This window comes from Drosophila innubila (genome assembly GCF_004354385.1).
Source record: "Drosophila innubila isolate TH190305 chromosome 3R unlocalized genomic scaffold, UK_Dinn_1.0 2_E_3R, whole genome shotgun sequence".
Taxonomy (NCBI): Eukaryota; Metazoa; Arthropoda; class Insecta; order Diptera; family Drosophilidae; genus Drosophila; species Drosophila innubila.
This window is the reverse complement of record NW_022995380.1, coordinates 5,408,850-5,433,884: the sequence shown is the minus strand read 5'-3', so window position 1 is coordinate 5,433,884 and position 25,035 is coordinate 5,408,850. Positions and strand designations below refer to the sequence as shown.

At 37.5% G+C, this 25,035-nt stretch overlaps 2 protein-coding genes and 1 long non-coding RNA gene across 4 annotated transcripts; 1 reads left to right on the top strand and 2 right to left on the bottom strand.

Moving 5' to 3' along the window:
• Window positions 1-622: 622 nt before the first annotated feature.
• Window positions 623-2,670, bottom strand: LOC117789780. Its single transcript, XR_004617930.1, has 2 exons — window positions 2,192-2,670; window positions 623-1,148 (listed from the first exon to the last, which is right to left on the bottom strand). It is a non-coding gene; the product is annotated as an uncharacterized LOC117789780 (long non-coding RNA).
• On the top strand, window positions 761-9,889 carry LOC117789779 (1-aminocyclopropane-1-carboxylate oxidase-like). Of its 2 annotated transcripts, XM_034628912.1 has the most exons (6): window positions 761-859; window positions 3,240-3,451; window positions 8,286-8,401; window positions 8,468-9,235; window positions 9,299-9,483; window positions 9,556-9,889. In XM_034628912.1, the coding sequence occupies exons 2-6, from the start codon at window positions 3,367-3,369 to the stop codon at window positions 9,626-9,628; spliced, it is 1,227 nt and encodes a 408-aa protein (XP_034484803.1). In that variant the 5' UTR covers window positions 761-859; window positions 3,240-3,366; the 3' UTR covers window positions 9,629-9,889. The 2 variants fall into 2 exon arrangements, with proteins under 2 accessions (XP_034484803.1, XP_034484804.1); XM_034628913.1 differs by lacking the exon at window positions 761-859 and having other exon boundaries at window positions 3,230-3,451.
• A 3,330-nt stretch (window positions 9,890-13,219) lies between these two features.
• LOC117792357 (octopamine receptor beta-1R) lies at window positions 13,220-21,754 on the bottom strand. Its single transcript, XM_034632466.1, has 7 exons — window positions 21,366-21,754; window positions 17,725-17,922; window positions 17,481-17,652; window positions 15,678-15,814; window positions 15,439-15,621; window positions 15,174-15,327; window positions 13,220-13,740 (listed from the first exon to the last, which is right to left on the bottom strand). The coding sequence occupies exons 1-7, from the start codon at window positions 21,752-21,754 to the stop codon at window positions 13,459-13,461; spliced, it is 1,515 nt and encodes a 504-aa protein (XP_034488357.1). The 3' UTR covers window positions 13,220-13,458.
• Between the last annotated feature and the right edge of the window lie 3,281 nt (window positions 21,755-25,035).

The window sequence follows — 25,035 nt, the reverse complement described above, 5'->3', positions numbered from 1 at the left end:
TATGTTAAGATCGGATGAGAAACATCATACATTCAAGGACTTATTTAATTATTTTGAGCTAATTTTGAATTTTAAAACTTCCCGCGTAAAAATTGGATAAAAAGGCAGAAGGTGGTGCTATAAAAAAAGTGATTAATAAAAAAAATTTTTTCTTTGGAAATAAAATAATCTTTTGAAAAAAGAAAGATTATTTAAAATGTTCTGTTGATCCTAAAATAACATTTTTTTAAAGAAATAAGAGCGCCATCTATCGCATAAACGTTGCGAATTAAACTAAATAATTCCCAGTTTGAGATTCTGTGTTATTTTCAAGGGACAGCCGAAAGTAGGCAATACTTTCTTACGACGGCCTCTGAAAAGTATGCTATGTTTCATTTAAAAAATATTTTATGAAAATGCTAAAAGTATGCAGCAGTAATTTTTTCTGATCCACATTCTGCAAAACGGCGCGAATTTGACATTTTGTGAGCTTGTTAGCAATACATAATTTGACAATAAATGAGCAATCTAATAAAAATGTTGTATTCGAAATTGGGTGAAATAAAGGTGAACTGTTTTATGAATGCTTGGGGACAAGCTGGCAGCTCACATTTACTACTACATTTTAAAATCAGCTGCGCTGTCACGATTTTGTCCGCTGCTAAAAAGTCGGCTAGCTTTATTTTAGTTATTTTGAATCACAATAACAGCTATTTTTCGGATGCTTGGCAACACTGGTGGTGATAAATGCTGAAGTTGTTGCAGGCAAATTCAATTTGAAACTAAAACTCGCCTCGCAGTGTTGGCGAAAATGTGGTGAAGTGTAGACGCGTCCCTTCCGCTCGTTGGCGCGTTGTCGTTTGCCTACCAAGTGCTTGTTGTAAGTGTCGCATTGTTGTTGTTGTTGTTGTTGCTATTGCTGTTGTCATTGTTGTTGTTGCTCTGGTTGCTGTTGCCAGGTATATAGGTTCGCCACACTCAACTGTTGGCGTGCGCATTTATTTTTTATTGTAGTATTTAGGTTAAATTCGCATTCGCGTGTGTGTTACAAAATATTGGAAAGTGTGCGAAAAAGAAAAACAAAAACATTGCTGAAATCAACGCGATAGAATTGGCGATCGCTGCTTGGAAATTTTTGGTGACGTTGGTTGATTCGTCAAAAGGGAAATCTGTGCAAAAAAAAAAAAAACAAAACTAAATAGAAAGCGTTTGTTTGTCAAAGTGTAATCTAAATGAATGCATAAACAAGGAATTGTTAAGTTATTTAAAAATAGATGTATGAGTATCTATGTTTGCTTGAGAAACGCTTACTCATGCGCACACAGATAGAGAGACAGAGACAGACAGAGAGGAAAACACAGACACACACACACTCAGCCAGACACACGTTCATGGGCATTTCCCTCTGCCGTTGCCATCCCTATAGAGATGCAAGCGCTGCAGACCTTGCATAGCAGTTTCATGCTCATCTGGTGTTTCCTGTGATGCCGCTTGGCAACAGCAGCGCTATCAAAACAAAAAACGAAAACTAAGTGAAGAAAAGCAAAAGCAAAACTGAAGCCAGGTTGAGAGAGCTTGCTTGCTCAGCTGGTTGTCAAGGGGTGAAGTTGAGCTGAGACAAGAGCAGAAGCAGCAGCAGGGCACACCTGAGTCCGTGTGTGTGCGAGTGCCGTTAAACGAGATCTGTCAGATACATTTGCACGAGTGTGTCGTTAAACGAGATCTGTCAGATACATATACGCTTGTGTGTGTGCAAACACGACAAAACTATACAGTTGGCCAAACAATTGTTTTGACTGAATAAAACATTTACATATTTGTATTATAATTTAAAAAATTGACTTAAAAATTCATACATGTTTTTGACTTTAAAGGGTTAAAAATATTTAAAATCTATGTATCTCAATATTTATTAATTTTTAACTTGTTCTAAGAATTATAACCAAGTAAAATAACTAATCACAAATAAATATACAACCAACTAAAGATTCTTTTGCAAATTAAAAGCATTATTAATTAAACTTGCGCTTATCAAAGCTTTTTAAATAAATAAAAGAAATGTGTAAAATTTTAATTATGTCAAAACAATTGCTTGACTAACTGTATGTATCGGTTTGCGAATAAAAACACAAAGCAAAGCAAAGGCAAAACCCACACACAGATACACACTCGTACACACACAACACATATACACATGTATGTGCAAATATACCTGAAATATCGCGACTCGCGAGCAATTTGCCAGCTACCTGTTGATGAGACTGCGACTGCGAATGCGATTGTGACAGCGACTGCGACTGCGACTGAGGACTTGGCTTTAGATAGTCTCGCACTTGGCCAGTGCAAATACGTGTTTAGCATATGCCCCGATGTCCTCTGCCAGCGCTTCCCTTGCGCTCAACTGACTCTGGAACTGTTGTTGTTTTTGTTGTTCGCATTGCCCAAACGACAAGTGCTAATTTACTTATCACAAATTTGATTTGATTAAATTTTATCTAATTGCGGACGCACATGCTGTAGTGTGTACACTCTCACACTCTCACACACTCATATACATATATACTGTGACGCATACAAGTGTAAAACCATACAGTACCTCTTAAGTTTCTCACAACATACGCCACATGCGCCAATCCGAGCACTAAAGCCAAAAATGCGATAAGCACAAGCAGCAGCAGCAGCAGCGGCAGATAAGGCGGCAGCGACGCCAGCTGAGACGTTGGCAGAACGTTCAAGAAAACGCCAACTTGATTTTGTAGCTTGATCAGTTTGGCAGAGAAATGCGAAGCGAACGGAACGTTTATTTGCGTTTTGGCCAACCGCGCGATATTTGACGGGCGGTAAAAAAAAAACGACCGACACGCGCCCTTCCCCCAAATACGAATTTCGCTTGTATTCCAATTGGATTTGATAGCCAGTTGGTGTTTCGATTGGCTTTCGGCCCATTTGGCTCTGTTTTGTTATTATTTTTGTTTTAATTATTGCCGTGATTCGCTTGGCTTGGCGTCACAATCGTTGCTGACCGCCAGCTACTCGACGCGTTCACTTGAACATAAAACCTTAAGAACAACAAAAACCAGCAACAGCAACAACAACAATAATAATAACAATAATAAAAATGCTTAGTAGTCAACCTGAATAATCAAAGAGATACAGCTAAACACTTAGCAAACAATAATAATAATAATAAGAAGAAGACTAAGAGTAAGAACAATAAATAATAATAAACAAGATTCGCTTTTGTGTCTTTGCTTAATTAGTGATAAATCGTCTACAACTGTGGCAAGTGCTGTGTGTTGCGTGTCTACAAACCAAAGAATTGCAAACGAATTGCAAAAGACAGCTTCAATATAAACAAAAACACAGACACACACACGCGGATACAAAATGCTGAAAACAAAAACAAGCGACGACAAGCTCGACACGCTGCTATCAAGATCTGCGGTGCCCATCATCGATCTGGCTCATTGCGGTAAGTCCAACAACACCACATACTATACATATACATACCATATATATTTATGCACATCTGTATGTATTTATTATGGGGGTTCAACATGTGCTTGTCTGTGAATTTCAGTCGCAGTCCAATAGTTGCCAAGCACGCCTTATCCACAGTTCGAGCTTTAGCATTCGCTGGTTAATTAACCACAGCCCTGTGTCATACTTCGATAATTAACAGCTGTTTTTGTTTCTGTTGTGCGAGTAAATCGTAATTGCAGTTGCTTAATTTTTAAGCGCAGTTGACTTTAGCTTTAATTATTGACTTGTACACCTGACACCTGTCCCGTGTCACTTTCAATGCAATAAATGCAACAAGTAATTGCTTTAATATGCTCAAACTGAATATTACGTCTATTTGGTTTGGAAATACAAAAGTTGCACCCGCCTCTTACTAAATTGTGGTTATAAGAAATTCCGCTAATTGGCTAAGAGCCATTCTATTGCTAAGCAAGCGGATTGCTAACAAGTTAACACAGATACACATGTATACGTATGAAGATTGAGAATTGGACAGATAAGATTGTTAATTACATATAAGATTAATTTGTAGTTGAAGAAGGTTAAGAGAAGTATGATATATATTAATATGAAGTACAATTTGTTTTATATGAAATATCAAGGAAATTCAATCTAGATTTTTGGCGCAAAACTAAGAAATTTCATTTGAAAATGCACACAGAACCAAAAATTCTTTAAAATAGAGATAACATCTTGAGCACAATCATTTTTTATCACTTATGTTGAACCTGTGCTTATTAAAAAAATAAAATATTTAATTTTTTTGATTTTAAATATAATCAGAAATGGCAGATCGTTAAATAAATAAATATGATAAATGTTTCGAATAGTTCTATACAACTAGCTGAGATACATTTTACTTATTTTTAACTGAGTCAGTAAAGTCACCAGTTGGATATAAAAAAGAATGTACTATGTTACTTAGTCCCATTTTTCAATGTCTAGTTAACTAACTGAACGATTTTTTACACCAAATGTATAGAAATTAAATTGTCTCTTAGTTCAAATTTAACTGAACATTGAAAAAAGGGGCTTTTATAATATTAATTGACGAATATCTATTTTTTGTTAAATGGTTTAGTCATCACTCAGTCACAAAATAAGTATATATTGACACCCCAATAATGAGGCTCATCACATCATATGACAACAATAGATACACGAGGCAGAGAGCCAGGTATTAAAATTTCACAATTTTAATTGTTTATCTAAAAAAAATCAGAAAATGAGTATAATAATTTATATAATTTGGATATTAATTTCATACATTTTGCTGATTCTGTCACAGGTCGTAATGATTAAACTTGTTAGGCAATTAATGAATTCCAATTACAGTACAGTACAGCTTAAGATATTATTATTGTCACTCTATAAGGCAGGTCTGACACAGTTGTTGTATGCACATTCTTTTGGCACAACTGTTTAGTAAGTTTCCATACATCTGATCTAAAAATGGTTTGTTTCCATGCGAGCAAGCAACTGATAATAATTGTACTATAACGCAAATTAAAAATATACATACAAGTATCCAAAACTTAACTGTAATTTATAAATGTTGTTATGTACTTAATTTGTTTATGTATTTAACACATTGAGCATTCGTATAAAAAATTAACAGTTCAACTGCCTGAATGCTAGGGAATCCACAATGAAGTCAAATACCAAGTTATACCCCAACTTATAGGCAGTTGACCTTCGGTTAAGTACTTGACCCTCGGGCGTCGAGTTTGTTTCCAAACATTTCAGCCATTGACCCCCAAAAACTCTACTTGTGGCAGTTGTGTCAACGGAACTTGAATTGTTTATCGATATGGAGAGGCTTTTGAACCACATACGTACGCATACAGATAGTTTTTTGTTAGAGCCCAATGTCAAGCTGAAACTACTCGTATACTTACGAGTACGAATACTTGTTCGAGTTCGAGTACGAGCTTATTGCGGAAATGCATCTGAATATTTACATTCATTTTTACTTTATTTGGAAAACTTGATTTGCTTGTTATTGTTCTTGTCTGCTATTTTTGTTTTTGTGGGCTTGTTTTGTCCGACTTATGTGCTGCTTGTTTGAATTTGTTGTTACGAGTATTGCTGCTATATTTACACTCAACTCAAACACAAACTGAGTCAACGAATCGCAAAGCGCGCTTTAAGCGACGTCAACGAATAAATGACGCATTTGGTCAGTGAATCCCCAGCGGCGTCACCAGGCCCGCTCCCACTTTGCCGCTAGCCGATTGCCAACTTAATTGATATCTGCGGCATCGTCACAGCAGCTCAGAAAAAAACAACATCAACGAGAATGACAGCAATATTAACGAGGCGCTTTGAAGTCCGATTAAAACCAGCTTAAACCTGAACAGCGCCACATCTGAATACAACGAGCTGTTGCTGCTCAGATAAATTTTAAAAGTTATTCAATTCAACAATGTTGCTGTAGCTGTCTCATTCTTTTATATAGAATTCTGAAATTAGCTGTGGCTTTGTTGAATTTCCCCGGAAAATTGCTGTGAATTACGATAAACTAATTATTGACTTGGCTTCATTTCAGTCAATTCTGGGATCTATTAACTTTTATATAGTATATGAACTATTTAATGATACGAGTACTCAGACATTTGAACAGCGAAACACTTTCAACTGTACGCAATTAATTTTTCTATAAATAAAATATGTTCAACAACAAATCGAATGCTTTTAAGCTCTCAATGCGCGGGCATATGAATTGGCCTATAAATATTGAATCAAATGTGGCGTCTATTCTGCGAACTGCATACACAATTGTTTGACTAAAAGATACCTTATGCTGTGTTACAGCGGCAAACAAAGAGAAGAAATAATAGACTCCATGATATTTGTAAAAAGTACAGGGTGTAAACAGCAGGTCAGTCGTCAATAGAAATTCCTAGCATAGCTCACTTTTGAAAAATATACAAAAGTCAGAACGCATTTTGGTCTGTTTATGGGGCCCATAAATATTAAAAGATATAAAATCGTATATATAGTACTAGAAATAAAATCAATTTGGCAGCGGATCGAACTGAACTAAAATAAAAAAGTAAATAAATATAAAAATTCAAAGCCAAAACCAAAACCAAAACCAGAGAAGCATCTTTCGAGGTGATGATCTTCAACGATTGCGTCGTATGAGGCGTATTATGCTGACTAACAGATGACTCAATTAATTAGCCTCAATATAGATAAATTAGCGACGATATATGTAGATAAATAGCGACTAGCATGTGAGCTGTATAAAACTGCGAAAATTTAAAAAAATTGTCGCTAATTGAAAAGTGCCCGCAACTCGATGTGCGTTGTAATTGAATTGCATGCAAAACTCAATTCCTCTCAGTTCCCATACAAATTTCAATTCACATGAAAAGAGCGGGACAGCAGGAGAGTGTGACAGTGAGAAAGGAAAAGTAATTGCATCTAATGAAGTGAAATCGAAAGGCGTTTCTAGAACTGACGTTGCGCTTCAATTGATTCCATTCAATAGTCGACCTGACCTCATCAAATCATCGTCAATAGACAGGGAAAATTTTTTCTAGAGCTTCTGTATAATGATTAGGAAGTAGTATACATATATGCAATTGCCGCCTGGCTACAAAAATCTGTTTTGGGGTCCGACACGCACTGATAACTACACAACGTAATTACAATTAACCGTGAATTTCCGTTCTTATCAGTTGAAAAAACAGTGCGTCATGGCGTTGATTAGAGGTTCTACTCGAACTTTCATGTGTATTCCATGTGGGATTGTGGTGCTAATGTGGCGGGTGGTGGTGGTGGTTCGTGATGGTGGTTGTTGGTGGTGGTTGAGGGAGCGATTTGCTGGTGGCGTGCGACAAACTGAAATTGGCAATTATTTATTTATAGATTGCTTATACGCCCCGTGTGTGTTTGTCAACGACACCAACGTGTGGAAATATTTCAAATTGTTCGTATTCATTCATTACCTGGCATTCAATGAACAGCAACGTTATATGTACGTGTATATGGATTTAAAAAAATGAAAAATGCACAAAGTCATATCTCGAGTTGTCGATAATGCTTGACACCTGCAGGGGCAGTGACAAGTTGCAGGGGCAAGGCACATCCTTTTTGCTCAACTCACTGCCACGTTTTCCGCTGCACTTTGGTTGGTTTATTTTTATATAATTTTCCGCAATGGAGAAACCCAGTCGTCGTTCTCGTCGTCGTCGTCGTCGTCGCTACGGGCATTTGCCATGACATTGCAATTGATTGCATTTACCTTTATTGCATTTATCGAATTGAACGTATACATTGCCTTGGCCGAGCATTTATATCATTGCCCATTATGGCAAATGGGTATTTTATGGTCTATTTTGGTCGCGTTGTAATTGTACGTTTTCAATTCTAATTAAATGATTGCCCCGAGTTTACAGTTTCCAGAGAACTTGAGTTTGGCACGTGGATTTACCCGTCGACAGTCGTCGCGTGGCAGTTCTGCGGTAGTTCTATGAACATTGATGAGCTGTTGTTGTTTTCGACCTGATATCAGGTATTTATTGGGTCCAGTATAGTTCGAATGTGTACTCTAATTGTATGCCATAAAACAAGCGAAATTTATTTCGAATTTATGATTATTGTCAGCAGCTGTGCGATTGTTATTTCGAGTTCGCTTCCACGAATTGAGCACAAAACGATTAAATACATTTAAAATTCCGTATCAAATTGTTAAAGTGCCAGTTTCGTTGGGGACTCATTTTATTCCCACGCCCACGCACTCAACTGATGATCTATTTGTTGTTGTTTACTTGCAGGCATTGAGGAGGTGCCCGTGAAATCGGTGGTGAATCGTGTGGGTCATCAGCTCCAGAAGGCATTGTCCGAGAAGGGCATGGCGCTGCTGGTCAATCATGGCATATCTGATGAGAAGGTAGCTAGTCTCATGATTCTATACCTCTATATGGTCATATACATAACTCTTTCCTTTCCAATTTAGCTGAAGACCGCTTGGGATCATCTGGATGACTTTGTGGACCTGGAGACGGATGTGAAACAGCATTACATACGCAGCGATGGCGATAATCATGGCTATGTGAGTCCGGGAGTTGAGAGGTTTGATGGCAAGACACCGGAACTGCGTCATGCATTCAACATATGCACATTGAATGCCCAGAATCTGCCGGAGGAGCCACTGCCTGGCTTTGCGGATCACATTAGCACACTGGCCAATGACTTCAAGGCGCTGGCCAGCTTCATACTGCAGGCGCTGGCCGTCTCACTGGACATTCCGCACACATTTTTCCTCGAAAAGCACTCACACATGTTGTCCGGCGATCACGACAATATGACCACCCTGCGCATGCTCTACTATCCGCCAGTGGTGGACGATGAGCCCGGACATGGACAGAATGATGTGATCAAGGGCCGTTGCCAATACAGCTACCAGCGTTGCCTCTCGGATCAGCCGGACTTTCGGCCCGAACATAATCCCCGCGAAGAGCTCAACGAACTGGATGGGATGCCGGCCAATGGCAAAGATGGAGAGATATCCGAGCACAAGCTGGCCAATGGCGATGTCATACGCTGTGGCGCACATGTCGACTATGGCACATTCACACTCCTGGCCCAAGATTCCGAAGGTGGCCTAGAGGTCAAATTACCCGGTAGCGAGAAGTGGCATCGTGTCGGCCATTTACCAGGTGCCATTTTAGTCAACTGTGGCGAAATCCTGTCCATTTGGACAAAGGAGCGATATCCCGCACTGGTAAGCATAGCAATATATTCGTAGCCGTTCCTTTCTAGACTAATCCTCTGTTCTTGTAAATAGGAACATCGCGTCGTCATACCAGAGCAAGAGCACTTACGAAATCGTGGTCGTCACTCGATCGCCTTCTTCTGCCATCCAGACAACATTACAATGATATCTCCCAACGATCTGCCTCAAACAGATGCCGCACAGAACTCAGCGTGCCTCAAGCAGCGCAAGAAGTCCTTTAAGGCGGCGAAAGAACGGTAAGATCGATCATCATGATCATCAAACATCTTTCCGCCTTATTAACTTGGCTTTCTTTTACATCTTAACAGAGTCTACAACGCGTATCAGTTAATACAGAAAAAGTTTAAGGATACGTACAGCAATAACAATCATTCTCAATGACGTTGCAAACTTTGTGTTCCCCCTGTCACCACCTTTCCCCAACAGTCTGTCATCCCGTGAAGCGTCACCTACCTGAGAGGAGTATCGTCGATAAGAAATTTGATGATGTTTTCATATTTTTATTTTAATTTTTACTTTTATTATTATTATTTTACATATACGATTGTAATTGCTTCATTTCTTTAGTTTGTATCATATGTATTTGATATACATGCATACTATTTATATATACAAATACAATACATGCAAATACCATACAAATATATATGTTTTCTTGTTTCATAATATACATAATGATTATTCAATTGTTGTCATAATTACACTGAGAGAACGCGCATGTGTGTTAACAATTACTTAAGCCTCGACTCTATGTATATTTGTGTGTTTATGTTTATGTTTATGCTTATGCTTTAGTCTAATTCATGTCTATTTTAAGAAAACTTGATCATATTGAAAAATTGACCGAGGTTGCAGTAGAAATAGATTTTTTTCTTAATACCCTGTACCTTCTGAGAATGACTAGAAAAGTCATTGGGTTGTTGTAGATCTACCTTTTATTATATGTTATGTTAGTTACCTTTCGAGCAATTCAGCTATTAAAAAATAATAATAAAACTGTAGTGTAATTTGTAGTCGAGTATATTCATACCTTTTTTTACCCCTCGTTTAACAGATAAAGTTGTAAGTTATGTAACCGTCAGTGGTGACTTCTGATGTAACTTTTAACATCTTTACGAATAAACAGTTGCAAGTAGTTTAACAAGTTTTTATTAGTTGTTCTTTGTATTATATTGTTGCTATTGCTGTTATTTGTACATACACACACACAAAAACACATTTAACAATTACTTATTCTCTATTGCATTTCGTAATTTCATTACATTGTCAATAATCTATGCTTTAGTTAAACTTTTGGACATTTACGAGCGTATTTGGCTTTCTATGATTATGATATTGTTGTGATCAACGCTAAATACATTCAACAATAACTGATACACATAATCCCTCACATACTTATATATCTTAAACATTTATGAATGACTACCGTTAGATCGCACATTAGCTTCTCATTTGGAATAAACAAAGTCGAAGTTGTAGAATATGTAATAAAATTAATCAGTCATTAAAATATGTACACAGTCGCAGACAAAAAAATAAACAACACCTAGCAGTTTATCAGTTGTATATTATCATCCGCAATATGGCTTATCATTTAACAACTGGTGGATAGACTTTTGCCAATGACTGTGATCAATTTACTGTATGAATATACCGAGCTGCCATAACTTAATTATTTGCCTGTTTATTTGCGCTAAATATTTAATTTATTTATAACAGAAAGTCACATGCTCTGCCTGTCAATTCACATGCCAATTTGTTGTTGAACCAACTAACAATACATAGCTTGTTGTTGTATTTATTTTTGTTATTATTATTGTTGATTTCTTCGCCAGCTGATTTAAGAAACATACACTACGCTGTGTATCTGCGACGTGAATGCCTTACGAATCAGAATGTATCTGAGTCATAACTGTACTGATAGCAACATGTTTCACAAGTTACAGATGGTTTTATCAATATATCTATTGCAAGTCTTTTTGAACTCAAACGTACTCTAGACTGCAGACAACGTGCGGCAAGTGCAAATACCTTGAACACTTGTGGCAATAATAAGCGATCAATGCACTTAATTATCTTTTCTATATTTCACATATATATTTTTTATAAATATGTGGCAATATGTCTGTTGAAATTGATGACTTAACTGGCCCTATAGTACTATATAACAATACTGCATCAATAGTTGCTTTAAGATTTTTATTTGGTCATAACAATGTCCTTAATTTTCATGGGAAGACTATAATAATGAAAAATAATAATAAATGAAGTTATCTAAATTACACTTTTCAGCTAATTAAACATTATTTAGAAATTAATGGAAATGTTTAGTGAAGCTTGGTAATGGCGAATCTATATATTATTACTCTAAAAAAATTCCATAAAAATTTGTTGAAACCCTTTTTAACGGCCGGTAATCATCCGATTTGTTGAACAATTATGACGAGTTATTATAAGTTTATTCTGTGGAGCTTAAGGTAGGAAAACTTTAGTTAATAAATATGCTGAGTCAGGCACACTCTAGTAATGCAAATGCCAGGTGGGTGCTTGATTGAAGAGTATCTGTTAACATTCTCATCGATTGAACATTTTTGTTTTGCTAACCAAGAAATTCGATTGGATTTAAAAATGTATTTCGTCGACAACACGCGAATTTGTTGGTATTTTGTGGGCGTTCCCATGTTTAATCAAAGTGTCAAAGTTAAATAAAATAAATATTGTCATATACTAAGAGACTGGCGGACAGACAGAGGCTCATTTGTCTATCGAATTGAGCCCTTAAGCTGGCGCTTTAGATAATGACTATGATTCGCAAACCAGTGCGCGTTTTCTGTATTCGTACATACTAAGTACATGTACATATATATAGATGTATATTGCAACAATTTGATATTTAAGGCAAACAAAGCGAACTTGATAAGCTGCTCGGTGTAAATAATTGCTTTGTTCTGTCAGACAGTCGAAAATGAAAGTTGGAAGTAAAACCAAAAAGAACTGAAATAATCTTAATAATTTATTTACTTTTTTGTTGTTCTTCTTTTCTGTTCATAATCTAAATGCAAAGTCAAAGCGTGCTTGGATAAGATTGTCAAGGCAATGGTAAATCAATAAAAGAAAACTTTAAATACAAATAAGTATAGAATACAGATTTGTATATATAGATATGTCAGAGCAACCAAGTTTCTGATAGTTGCTATATCGAAATAACTTAAAAAACGAAATATGAACAGCATCTACGACAAGTGATTGTATCGACAGTATAGGTAAGTATTCACTTAGCAACTATTACGATCTAATTTAGTATTTGAGCGTTAGCTAGACTTACTACTCACAACAATTAACTAATGCGCTCAAAATCGCGACGTGCTCAATTGTTACGTAACAGCTTTGTTTTGATGAGACTTTAAGTCACGCTTTTTGTTTATTTAGATATTAACATATATTTATTTTTTTTTTGTTATGCATGGAGGCTACGAGTAGAGTGGCTAATAGACGCAATGGATATGTTAGTCGTACGACTCTAATTAGTACATGTACGTGTGTAATAGCTAAAAGTATCTTCTACTTACTTACACTTCTATATGCTAATGTTGATGAGAAGACATTCTCGTATCAATAATCATGGGACATCAAATAGCATCGTAAATGTTTCATTATATACGTATATCAAACATTCAATAACTATATGTATATCTATATATGTATATATATATCTATACCATATAAACATTGCACTAAATGCCAATCAAATGTTGCTTGAAATTGCCGGCAATTCTAGGAATTCTTTTCATTTTTAATTTCTTGAATAATGTTTTTTTTTTTGTTTTGTTTTTTGCCCAACAATTTCGGTTTAAATTCAACTTGTAAATATTTCAATTATTTATTGTACGTATTCATTTTTTTTTTTCAATTAAATTTTTCATTTTTTTTTTTTGTTTTATATTTCATTTTGCACATCAATTTCGGTTAATGTTTTTTTTTGAAGGCTTCAAATATTTCTGTGGGATTGTCGTGTTCGGTACAGTAAATCATTCTAACTGTTGCTTATAGCGTGGTCTTACAGTTGGGCATATATGTTATGCATATGTATAGGTAGTATATGGTATATGGGCAGCTAGCGTATATTGTAGCACATAGCGTGTAGCATATAGACTGTAGGTACACATAAGCACACATGAGTCGAGAAGTTGAAGTAGGATTTGATACGTTGCTTAATTGGTGTAGAGCGGATGCAGCTGCTGCTGCTCCTGGGCGGTCATTGTGGGCGTGACAGCTCCATATGGACGACCGCGCATCACATTCATGTGTATCTCCGACGAGGCCGTTGAGTTCACATACGCTGGCAGATCGGAGGAGCCGGCCCTGGCGCCGTTATCCCTCCTATGGCCACCGCAGCTGGCGCCTCTTCCGTTGCCGTTGCCGCCACCGACGCCGCCTCCTCCAAATGCTCGAATGCTGGCGCGACAATTGATGAACGCATAGGGACAGCAGCTCTGCAAAAGATACAGACAGCGCACACACAGACGGACAGAGACAGAGAGAGAAAGTCAGAAAGATAAAATGAGTGCAAATCGGCAGAAAATATCATTTAGAAACTGTTTATTACATACTCAAAGGTTAGGCATATTTAAACGACGTCGGGGACAGACAGAGAGACAAACAGAGAGCGAGCGAGCGAGAGTAAACAGATAGGAGAGACAAGAAGACAAAGTGTGTGACACACAGTCGGAATTTGGGTATGCGTCTGTGTGCGTGAGTGTGAGATTGACAAAAACATTTTTCTGGCATGAAACGAGGAACAAACGAAAAGAATAAAAAAATAAAATTCCTAACGAAATAAAAGGCCGCATTCATTACAAAAAAAAAAAAAAAAAAAAAAAGAAACAAATAAAACAAATGGACCAACTACGTGTGTGTATGTGTATGTTAAAGAGTTGTGGGCAAAATGAAAAATTTGTGAAAGGCTGAAAAAAAAGGATAAAACATCAACAGACAAAATATGCACATTTGCAAGTGTTTTTTAGTTGTTGCTGTTTGTAACAGGTGCTGTTGTTGGTTTACCATAAATAGAGCAACCATTATGCATGTGTGTTTGTGTGTGTTGACTACATACTCATTCATATACATATGTACGTATAACATACTTATAGAAGCGAAAGCTTTTCAATTTGAATATTACATTTTGTTTTATGTGTGGCATTCTTTAGCATTTGTTGAACGTTAGGCAACGTATAAGTAAGGCAAATGCCAGCTGTGCATGGAAAGATGTTGATGATATTAAAGATATAGAAAAAGAGAAAGTAAAAGAGAAAATAGTGAGAGAGAGCGATAGAGATATTCATACGATATGCCAGCAGGGACAGGGACAGAGAGAGCGAAAAGAGCTTCATATCGATACGAATGTAGCTTTTGAGTTATGAAAGAAAAGCAGCAGAGGCAGGCAGAGCGTGCATAGAATTTTCATCAGGCAATTCACAATTTTGGCAGCTGTAGCTGTAGCAATAGCAGTTGCATGTGGCAAGTTGCACTGTTGCACAGTCTATTACTGTTAGCGCAGACAGCTGATAAGTATGCTACACATTTTTTCTGTTGTTTGTTTATCTATGTATTTTGGCTAAAGGCTAAAGGGGCACTAGTTGCCAATGCAGAGCAGCGAAATAAGCTCATATATGTAGCTACCAGAATATGCCTAGCCTGGCTGGAGCGTTCTGTGGCCCTGTTGTTGCTGTGGGCGTGGCTGTTGTTGCTTCCGTTGTTGCAGCAGCTGCTTTTAATTAAGTCTAGGCAAGAGTCGAACGGCGATGGCGATTTGATAGTTTTCGAAGCGTTTTTGCAAAACCAATATGTATTGATCAAAGGACTTTCATAACATATCACAAATACCCCTACGGACAAGCTCTACTCTTAGCTCTCACATCGAACTCACCTTGAGCGTCTTTTTGAAAGCAGCCCTGAAATCGCGATTAAAGTATGCATAAATAATTGGATTCAGCGCCGAGTTGAAGTAACCAATCCAAAACAGTATGCCGACAACAATTCGCGGTGTTTTACAGCTGTCACAGAGCGTGAAGATTATGTACCTAATGCAGAAAATAAAGTAAGTTCTTATTACTTGCATTTTAAATGAATTTTTCAATATTAATTGTAAAATCTAAAGTGTTAAAGGCTTGTTGCCTTGTTACTGTACGCACCATAGAAAGAAGGGCAGCCAGCAGAGCAGAAAGGCGCTCATTATGATACCCAATGTGCGGGCTGCTTTCCGCTCGCGTCTCATTGTCGTTATGGCCGACTGTTCCACTTGTATGCTTGGCCGGGGCTTGGGTATTTGGCTAATCTGCAGGTGCTTCTCCAGCAGCAAGGCGGCCACTTTAGATCTGCGTTGTGTAAGTAATTAGCGTTAATTGCGCAGCACATTAATTAATTGGTGTACCTGTAGACCAAACGCTCCTGACGGTCCGCCTCCTGGTAAATGCGATAATACATGGACAGCATGACAATGCCCGGTATCCAGAAGCTCATCGAGGAGCTCACAATGGCATAGGCTTTGTTCACTTTGAATTCGCATATCTGAAATTCAATTTGATTCGATTAGATACGACAGACAGTAAGTGCAGCTTGAATGCCTCGAAATGACTGTAATTTGCAGAAATAAATCACAATGATAGTTAAATATTGGCAATAAAACCATGCGGTTTTTATGGCCAAAAGAGATACGTGGTAATGTGCAAAATGCACTCAATTAACTGAAACGAACAATGGCAAATTGCGATGCATTTCCAGTTGCGATTACAGGCGCAACGTTGCGTATGCGTAATACGATTATTGCATTCAAGTGGAAGCTATAAAAAAGCCAACACAATTACTGCATATATTAAATTAATAATATGACAATCAAGGACAGAAGTACGCGCAACTTAAGCCAAATCAAGGCCATCTAATCAGATTTATGCGACAGTTGACAAGACGCTGCCAAGTTATTAACAAGAACAACAGCAACAGCAGCCAGGAGAACAACAACAAATTAAACTAATTAAAGTACTACTTGAATGCTAATGTATGCAAAGGGCTTTCAATGAGTTGGCGCTTTGTTTGCAAAAGGCGAAAATTATGCACAGGCGGCGCAGGCACCGCAAAACACAAACGCAAATATAATTACATTTATTAATACATCAGCAGTTGTATTTGTATTTGTATTTGTGTTTATATCTGTGTAATAATAAGCACAACAACAGAAAACAACTAGGCACACTCTCAGCTGTGTGGCAACAGTTGTTAAGCAACAGAAGCGGGAATCACTTTAAGTCACCATGATAACTTGGCAAATACTTGAGAACGTGCTCATGTCGAAAACTGGCCAATATACGAGACCCATAAATATGCTAGCTGTCGGCTCGAAAGGCGTAAAAATGCTTTAGACACCCACACACACACACATACACACACCACACGCATAAATCAATTTGCTCTTGGAGCGTGCTGAGAGTTCGAGCTCGAGCTCAAGTCGACAGCAAAGTCATGGGCATTGACAGAATTTATTGCATAGCTTGCGGCAAGCATGTGGCAGCAGCAGGTAAGCTGCATGTCTAGCACTCACCTGCAGGCTCACACACACTCACACACGTACACACACACATAAGTGCTTTTCTCAGTGCACAGTGGTTCAAATAGCCTAGTTTTAAAGTGGTTACGTTCAGTATAAATAATATAGAAATTGGAATTATCAGACGGCAATCCTATGCTTTTGTCAGAGCTGATAAGTACAGTCAGTTGTTTATTTAAATAACTAAATTAAGTTTTCCTGAAAGTGTGCGCTTTAACATGTTCATAATGTTTTCTGACAACTTTCCGCTAATCTGCTTAAATTGTAAATTATTTAGAACATATCGGATTTGATATGTGAATAAATATATTCCTACGCCAATTACACTTTTTGAAACATTTTGCTGTTAAATTTACATAACATTGTTTGCTTTCAATGCTGCACCAACCACAAACCACAAACTAAAATAACGTATCCGCAATGTGGGCTCATATAGACAGGCGGCTTAGATATTAATTTAGCGTGGTTGAATCGATTAGTATTATAACTGTATCCGAATTTGATACTTTGATTTGGCTATTTGAACCAGTGTGCAGTGCAACAAAATTAGAAATTCTGATGTGCTAGAAAATTGAATAAAACTGCAGGAACAAACGACCCGACGTACGACAACAACAACATTAGGCAGCTTACATGCGGATTTGATTTAAGATATTTCCAGTTCTCGTTGGTTGTATACCAGCCGGAGCAGATGGGCAGAAAGGAAAGAAGCGCCGGCGAAAGCCAGACCAACAGCAACATGATGAATACTCGACGATGCGTCATTATCAGTGGATAGTCCAGCGGCTGAACGATGGCATAATACCTGGAAGAATCGAAAAGTGGAAGAAAGAAAAGTTAAGGTATTCAAAATCCAAGTATGCAGAAGTGGGTTTACCTGTCCACCGATATGCAGCAGAGATGCATAATGCTTGCTGTGGAGAAGTAGACATCAAAGCTGTTCCATATATCGCACATTAGCGATCCAAACATCCACCTGCCCGATATCTCGACGGAAGCATTAAAAGTCATGGCACAGAGAGCGACCAGCATGTCGGCCACCGCCAGTGAAACCACAAAATAGTTTGTAATGATGCTGCAAATAGCACATAAACAGGGAAACTGAAACAGAGATATACTCGCAGGCTGCGCTTAAAATTCAGTTAAAATGCAGGAAAATGTGCAAAAGTTTTCCAAGTTGAGTTTGAAGCAACGTCATTATGCGCTTGTCTGATTTGTGAGGAAGGGAAAAAGTTGCACACACATTGCGCATACGCCGCATGTGACAGTCGTTTGGTAAGTGAATTTCTTGCTTTAATGACTTAATTGGTAATTAACTTAATATCGTAGCAAAAGCAGCAACAACAACCACAACAAGAATAACCGCAGCACTCATAAGTCAATTAAGAGCACACGGCGTATGCGCAATACCGAAAAACTGATTACAGCTTTAATTTCCCGTACTTTAAATAGCATGCAATTACATTTTCATATTTCATTTCACTTTACACTAGGCCAATGAACCAAGCACAGGCACAAGCAGAAGCACAAGCCAAAAAAACGACATCATCCACAACAAACTTAATTACAACCAACTGAAACCAGCAGCAGTTGGCAGAAGACAGACGGCAAGTGGCAAGGCGAGAAGACGGGTAGATGCGGAGATGGCTAGATAGCAGTAGGCGGACAACTGATGACTGGGTAAACTTTAGCTACCGCAAAAGTGCACAAGGCACAAGGCAAAATACCCACATCGCTTTCAGACTGAATGGGTCAACAAGAAAAGCCAGCTTAACTCTGGTAAACAGCTATTGAAATACTCTAAAAAAAATAGCAAATAAATAATTGAACTTGGCTAATTTCTGTAAAGACAGGCAGTGAAACTTAGCTTGGCAAGTTGTTTAAAATTTTATGCAGGTAATTACGTAATTGTTTTTAGGAAAATTAACAATTTACGTATTTGATTTAAAAAAAAAAAAATATCTTTGTTTTTAATTTTAAATGGTTCTATTACTGTGGTTTGAGACTCGTAAAACAAGTTTAAATAATGTTATAGAGATCTAGAGGACGAAACTATTTTGTTTTAATAAAAAACAAATATGACGCTTTTATAGTTTGTCACAACAATTACTTGTATATTTTAATTAGTGATGATTAATCCATTTATTACAATTCAAATTTATGTCCGTGTCTGACATACCCTTTGTTAGGGTAGTGGAAATATTGGTGTTGCCTTAAAGCCGATTAAAACGACGAACCGAGAAAAGAGAGAGAAGCATTTAAAGGACGTCGTCGATTCTGATAGGTGACAAGTTTAATTAGATTTATGAGTTGACAGTATTACCATTTCTAACCAGACACAAGCAATCAGGCTTAAAGTTGACTACAAAATAAGAAAACTTTAACTTAGACACATTCCATGCTATAAACCTAGCACGGGCTAGATACTTTATAACTCCCATGAATCTCAGCTTTCTCAGCTCATATTTAATACCACAAACAACTTTTGCTTAGTTGCAGCATAATTTGGCGAAGCAAAGTTTGTTTAATTAGCAGACCTTAGATTGGGTTTTATGCTAGCTCTTGGAAGTTCTACTTTAGTTTCGTGTGCGCACTTTTATAGCCATGTTAATATGACCTGGTTAAATAAGACCCAAATTATGGCACGACTATTTGCCGTATGTGAACAGTCAGAAGTTGGATGTGTGATTCATCTGGACGTGAAATGGAGGCATAAGTACAAATGCATGTTAAGCATAATTAGACTTAATTTGCCATAATGATTTAAACTGCGCAACGAGGCAAAACAGTTGAAATGGGCCATAGTCAGATAAAAATGCTGCCTGGCAGTAGAAGGAAAAACATCCAAATTGCCTGGCTTCATTTGTAGGCCCATGAGTTAAATGAGCCTCACAAATGTCAGATGCTTGTCTGAGGCCTTGTCTCATTCTCTTTGCGTCTACCTGTGCTGTTGCCAAGGCGACTAACTCATTTTCTTGGCTGCTTTAAGAGTTTATACCTTGACATTGAATGCCTCAGGCATGTCAGGCACGTGGGCGTGACCCGCCCCCTCACCAGACTCTATATGTGTGACTTTTATGCTGGTTAAATGCCAACAATGTGCGAGTAGAACACATGAATTTGGGCCTGAAACACGTACAAAATTATATTAAAAATGTACACCTAACACTACAGTGCGAATGTATGTGTATTTTGACAAAATTTATATGGATGCTCGTAAATAATATACCACAGCAATGTCTTTTACGCTGGCATTTTATGTTGCCCACAATATTTAGATGTTGGCGCTTTTTGCTATTAACATATTCGATGTAATTACGCACGTTTCTGACATTTGACAGTGCCGCACAAAAGTATACCAATGGGGGGTCAAGAAATTAAACAGCCACACCTTACATTTGGTGCGATAACGACAATTCCTTTGGCACGCAAATTGGCCAAAATATGATAAATGATGACAAAGTAATGGCGCACAGGATTAACGCGCCTACAGGCGAAAGGCCCAAGCCGTCTATAGACTATGGCTATGTCCTTGCAAGCGCTGATGACAACGCACCAGCAATGTGGCAAATAATTCAATAATAAAAACAATTGGAAAGCAAACTCGACTGTAAGAGACTCTCTACTTATTTTTTTTTGTGGAAAAAAAATACTTAAAAAAAAAACATGAAAATAAAAATATTACAAATATTATTTAAAAAAAACTGGTTGGAAAGGCTATAGTCGAGACCCTGATTATAGGAATACCCGTTACATACTTTTAGAAGCTTAAATTGCTTTAAAATATAAATATTTTAAATAATTCCGCCGTTCTGTTTAACTGATCTTGATGTTATTAAGTAGGAAGATAGATAAAAAGATTATTTAAAGTTAATTATCAAAAATAGCGATATTTGCGGGGGCGGAAGGCGGTCTGAAGTCTGTGAGACAAATTTGGTTGCTCTATTTTTTAAATTCTCTGAGATCTAGGCGCTCACATACAGACAGACGGACAGACAGACAGACAGACAGACAGACGGACAGACAGACATGCCTTTATCGACTCTGCTGTTGATGCTGATCAAGAATATGTATACTTAATAGACCGGAAATGCCTCCTTCTTCCTGTTACATACATTTCAACGAACACAATATACACTTTTACTTACTTTTTAAGTAACGGGTATAAATATTTACGCACTAGCATCCGAGTAAAAATGTTTGATGTCAACTTTAAATGTTCTTTATCTTTGGATATTTTTTTGAGATGCGTACACTTGAACCAGTTCTAAAACTTAAATGATTATCTTAGGATCTAGACTAGCAACATATCAAATGTAGTTAGTCTTTTAGTCTATGAGGTGTTCATACAGGCTGTTGACAAACATATTAGACCTTTCGTAATTTTCAAGCACAGGGTCTAAAAAGAACAATTGCGCGGCATCACAGAGAAGCTAGATTAACACGTAACTGGAGCATGAATGGCTCCTCCCCCAATTGTTGCTCCTGCTGCTGTTGTTGTTAAGGACAGAGACTCACCGCAATTTCCTGTGCCGCATAACGGACACAATCACCAGCATGTTGCCCAGAATGGCGGCCAGTATGATGAAACCAATAATGAAACACTTGACGATGACAAATGTTAAATGCGCACTGCCCTCTTCATCAGCTGCGGCTGCCGTTGTGCTTCCATTGTCCTGTGCCTGCCCAGCGCCCAAGTTGTCCAAGGGAATGGAACCGCTGCCGCCACTGCCAACAGCCTCCTCAACATCGATCAGTCCGTCGGCAACGAAATTCAAATAATTCGCATGCGTTGCAGATGCCTCCAGGAGCAGCGACTTGAGGTGTGCATCCTTTGCTAACCTTGCCCCATCGTATGTCGCGAACATTGTTGTTGGTGTTGCCGTTAGCTTGCGCATAAGGGTCATTGTTGCTGCGGTTGAACGGCTTTGTGTGTGCTTGAATGTGTGTGCGTGCTTAAGGGGCAAAGTTAGTCCTCGAATCGAATGCAATTATTGGCTTGCCACTCGCTGCTGAATTGTTGTAGTTCTCCGACAGCATAGTTAGAGGCACTTGCCGCACGCAGTGGCATCCTGTTTGAAATTGTTATTGTTGTTGTCAGTTGTCAATTGTTGTTGCCGTTGCTGTTGTCGCTGCTGTTGACTATTATTATGGCCATTAGTATGGCAGTCGCTTGCCAAGTCTGCAATTGAAAAGATAAACGATTTATTAGTGCTCATATTTCATTTGATTGCCGCATGGTGTGAGTATCATCATTCGATTTGTATCAATTTACCATTTGTATCAATTTACCATTTGTCTTTCAAGTGTCTCGGCGTCACAAATTCGCGAAGCGAGCCTTGTAAATGTAAACCCGCCCATAAACACCTAGCGCCTTTGATGGCATTGTACAAATTGCTTAACCTCAGGCGGTTGGTTACTTAAATTCCAAAGCACAAAAGCCTTAGCCCGCAATAGAAATTGCTACCTACACCAAAAGCTCTCAAGTTGCCCAACCTAATCCCACTCAGCCAACTCAGCTCAACTCAATTGGTTTAATTTGCCATAAATAGCGTCAATGTGTCTGCTCCAAGTGAATTTCTCTTTTGGCGCCAGCAAACGCGACAAAACTCACTTCCTTCCGCTCCCTTCCATCCGTCAGCTGTTGCCTGTCAATATTTTATGCTTATCCCTACTCTGATTCCTTATTTATTATTTTCTTGTTCATATTCTTGTTCTTATCATTAGCGTACGTCAAGTTTCAAATTATCTGTTTACTCCGAGAAATAGATTTGCCATCGACTTGTAATCTAACGAAGCCAACAAATGTCCAATTGATGTTGATATTTACAGATGTGTGCGTTCTGTCTTTGATCGACTTCCGGTTAAACAAATATTTGTGGCTTCAACTTGTAAGTTCCTCACATGAGACTGTAACCCACAAAATGAAAGACCTTTGGGGTTTGTGTGTGTTATATAGTTAGGTAAATGTATTTCGTGTTGACACGCATACAGAAAAACGCGAACACGCTTTTCATTTCCCTACTTCCACAGCCAAAACTCAACTTTAAATCAATAATATAATTCGTAAAAAAAAAAGATGGTGAAATTCTTGAAATCTGTCATGTTGGGCTCTGTTGCTTGCCAAGTGCTTTTGTCAAACACATTGACAATGCTTTACAACAACCTCAGCAGCAGCAGCAACAACAAAAACAACAACAACAGCAACAACCACAACATAATGGCTTGCAGCTACCTCACAAGTGTCATAGCGGCTTCAGGGGCAGACAGGGTATATAAATGAAGTCAATTGAGATTTGTTGCCCATCTGCTGTGCACAGGCACAATACTCGTCCATCAGTTGCTCCCAGGTAAGGACATTTGCAACCACACCAGCAACCGCCAGTCCTTGGCTGCCCAGGGTTCCATTCCCAGATTTCCCTCAATCCCTCCCAGTTAAGGTCCAGATTGTTGAGCGACTTGCGCGCTTCACGCTTTCTTTTTTTCTTCTTTGTATTTTCCTTTTCTTTTCGACTTTTATTTGTTGTTATAGTATCTGGGATTTGGCTGTGCTTGTTTGCTTTTGGGCTTCATTCATTCAATGGAAGAAGGTCGCTGCACAGTGAAGCCAAATAGAAAAGTCTGAAGATACTGCCAGAAATTAAAATAAATTCCGTTTTAAATATACCAGGAATCGTAATTATTATAGCTTTTAAACACAAATTTTAAAGTATGAATAATGCGATGATTTTAATATGAAAAAAATATTTTTTTTATTATTGCTTTTAAATAAACATTTTAAAGTATAAGTTATGTGATGATTTTTATTAAAAAAATAATTCTTTCTTATAATTTTGTTTTAAATAAATAAATATGAAATAATAGTAATATTCTATATTGTTTTTATTATAAAAACAAAAAATTAATTTTATTTTAAGTAGACTTTAAATTTAACATTTTTTAAATTTTTTGTATATGGTAATACGCAGTGGCTTTAAGGACATGTGATGTCAACCGACACCGTAAATGATTTTCTATTTTGGCTTAAGCAAAATTTTAATTATATTTTAAATTTTAAATTTGTATTACAAAAATTGAAAAATAATTAGAAATTTCATTGTAAAAATTAACAAGTAACTTTAATGATCAATTCAAATGAAATTTTTAATAAGAGATGAAATTTAGAAATTTCATTATAATTTCAAATGAACAAAATAATTATTATTATCTGGGATTTATGTAATTTTTACCAATAGTTATGATAAAAAATTAATACAAATTATTCTGAAATATTTAAAAAGAATTTTTGACTTACCTAGTGGACAGCAATTAAGGAATTATTTTTAATCACTGTGCGATGTTGGGCGTGGGACTATGGTTATGTGCGTTGGTGGGTCAGTGGGTCGTTCACACGACGCTTCATTCATATTGTGACTGGCTGCGATTCATTTCATTTATTTTGGGCTCTCGCCTGGCCATTGTTGAGGTGCAATGGAGAATGACTCGCTGACGGGATGGCTATCTACGTCAGAGGCATCACTGGCGTCTCGGGCGGCTCGGCTATTCTTTCTCTTGTTGGCTTATAAGTTATTTATTCGTACTTATTCTTGCTTATTTGAATTTGTCGGTGTTTATTTACAGCTGGGAATTGGAGAAAGCCAAGAGCTAAGAAGCAGCTACTCGTATTTGCTTTGGACGCGAAACACAACACAACCCAAACCATGACCATGGTAGATCCACAAACTTATGTAGGAGTACACACACACACTCATCAAGAAGAACTAAAGAGATATTTATATAAGAACAACGAGCACTTGTTTGTTGTACTTGATTCGGACTTATGTCAGTTGTTATTGGGCCTTAATTACTTTTTTTAACAGAGACTTTTCTCTTTTATTCAGCTTTTAATTAAGTTTTATATTTATGCAAGCCAAAAAAGAAAAGAATTCTAACCGGTTTCTAATTTTTTTTCTTATGCTAATTGATTTTCCATTCAGAGTTGAGTTTAGCTTCAACTTCAATTCACTCCAAGCGGCAAATCTTAGGTCATTTATCAGAAGAGCATTAATGGGATTGAGAATGAGGACATGGACACATAAATATTGCTTGGGTCTTTGTTTGGATGCGAATTAATTGAGTGCTAAAAATGCCAAAGACAAAGCGGAAGACAGATGCTTAGATAAAAGGACGACAAGAAGGACGACAAATG

Bases quoted from the DNA above. Each gene is read 5' to 3' on its own strand.
- LOC117792357 (XM_034632466.1), bottom strand. From the start codon at position 21,754: ATGACCCTTATGCGCAAGCTAACGGCAACACCAACAACAATGTTCGCG. The intron at 15,622-15,677 runs GTACACCAATTA...TACACAACGCAG, and splicing joins CAGGAGCGTTTGGTCTACAG to ATCTAAAGTGGCCGCCTTGC. The intron at 15,328-15,438 runs GTGCGTACAGTA...TTTCTGCATTAG, and splicing joins TGGCTGCCCTTCTTTCTATG to GTACATAATCTTCACGCTCT.
- LOC117789779 (XM_034628912.1), top strand. From the start codon at position 3,367: ATGCTGAAAACAAAAACAAGCGACGACAAGCTCGACACGCTGCTATCA. The intron at 8,402-8,467 runs GTAGCTAGTCTC...TTTCCAATTTAG, and splicing joins ATGGCATATCTGATGAGAAG to CTGAAGACCGCTTGGGATCA. The intron at 9,484-9,555 runs GTAAGATCGATC...ACATCTTAACAG, and splicing joins TTTAAGGCGGCGAAAGAACG to AGTCTACAACGCGTATCAGT.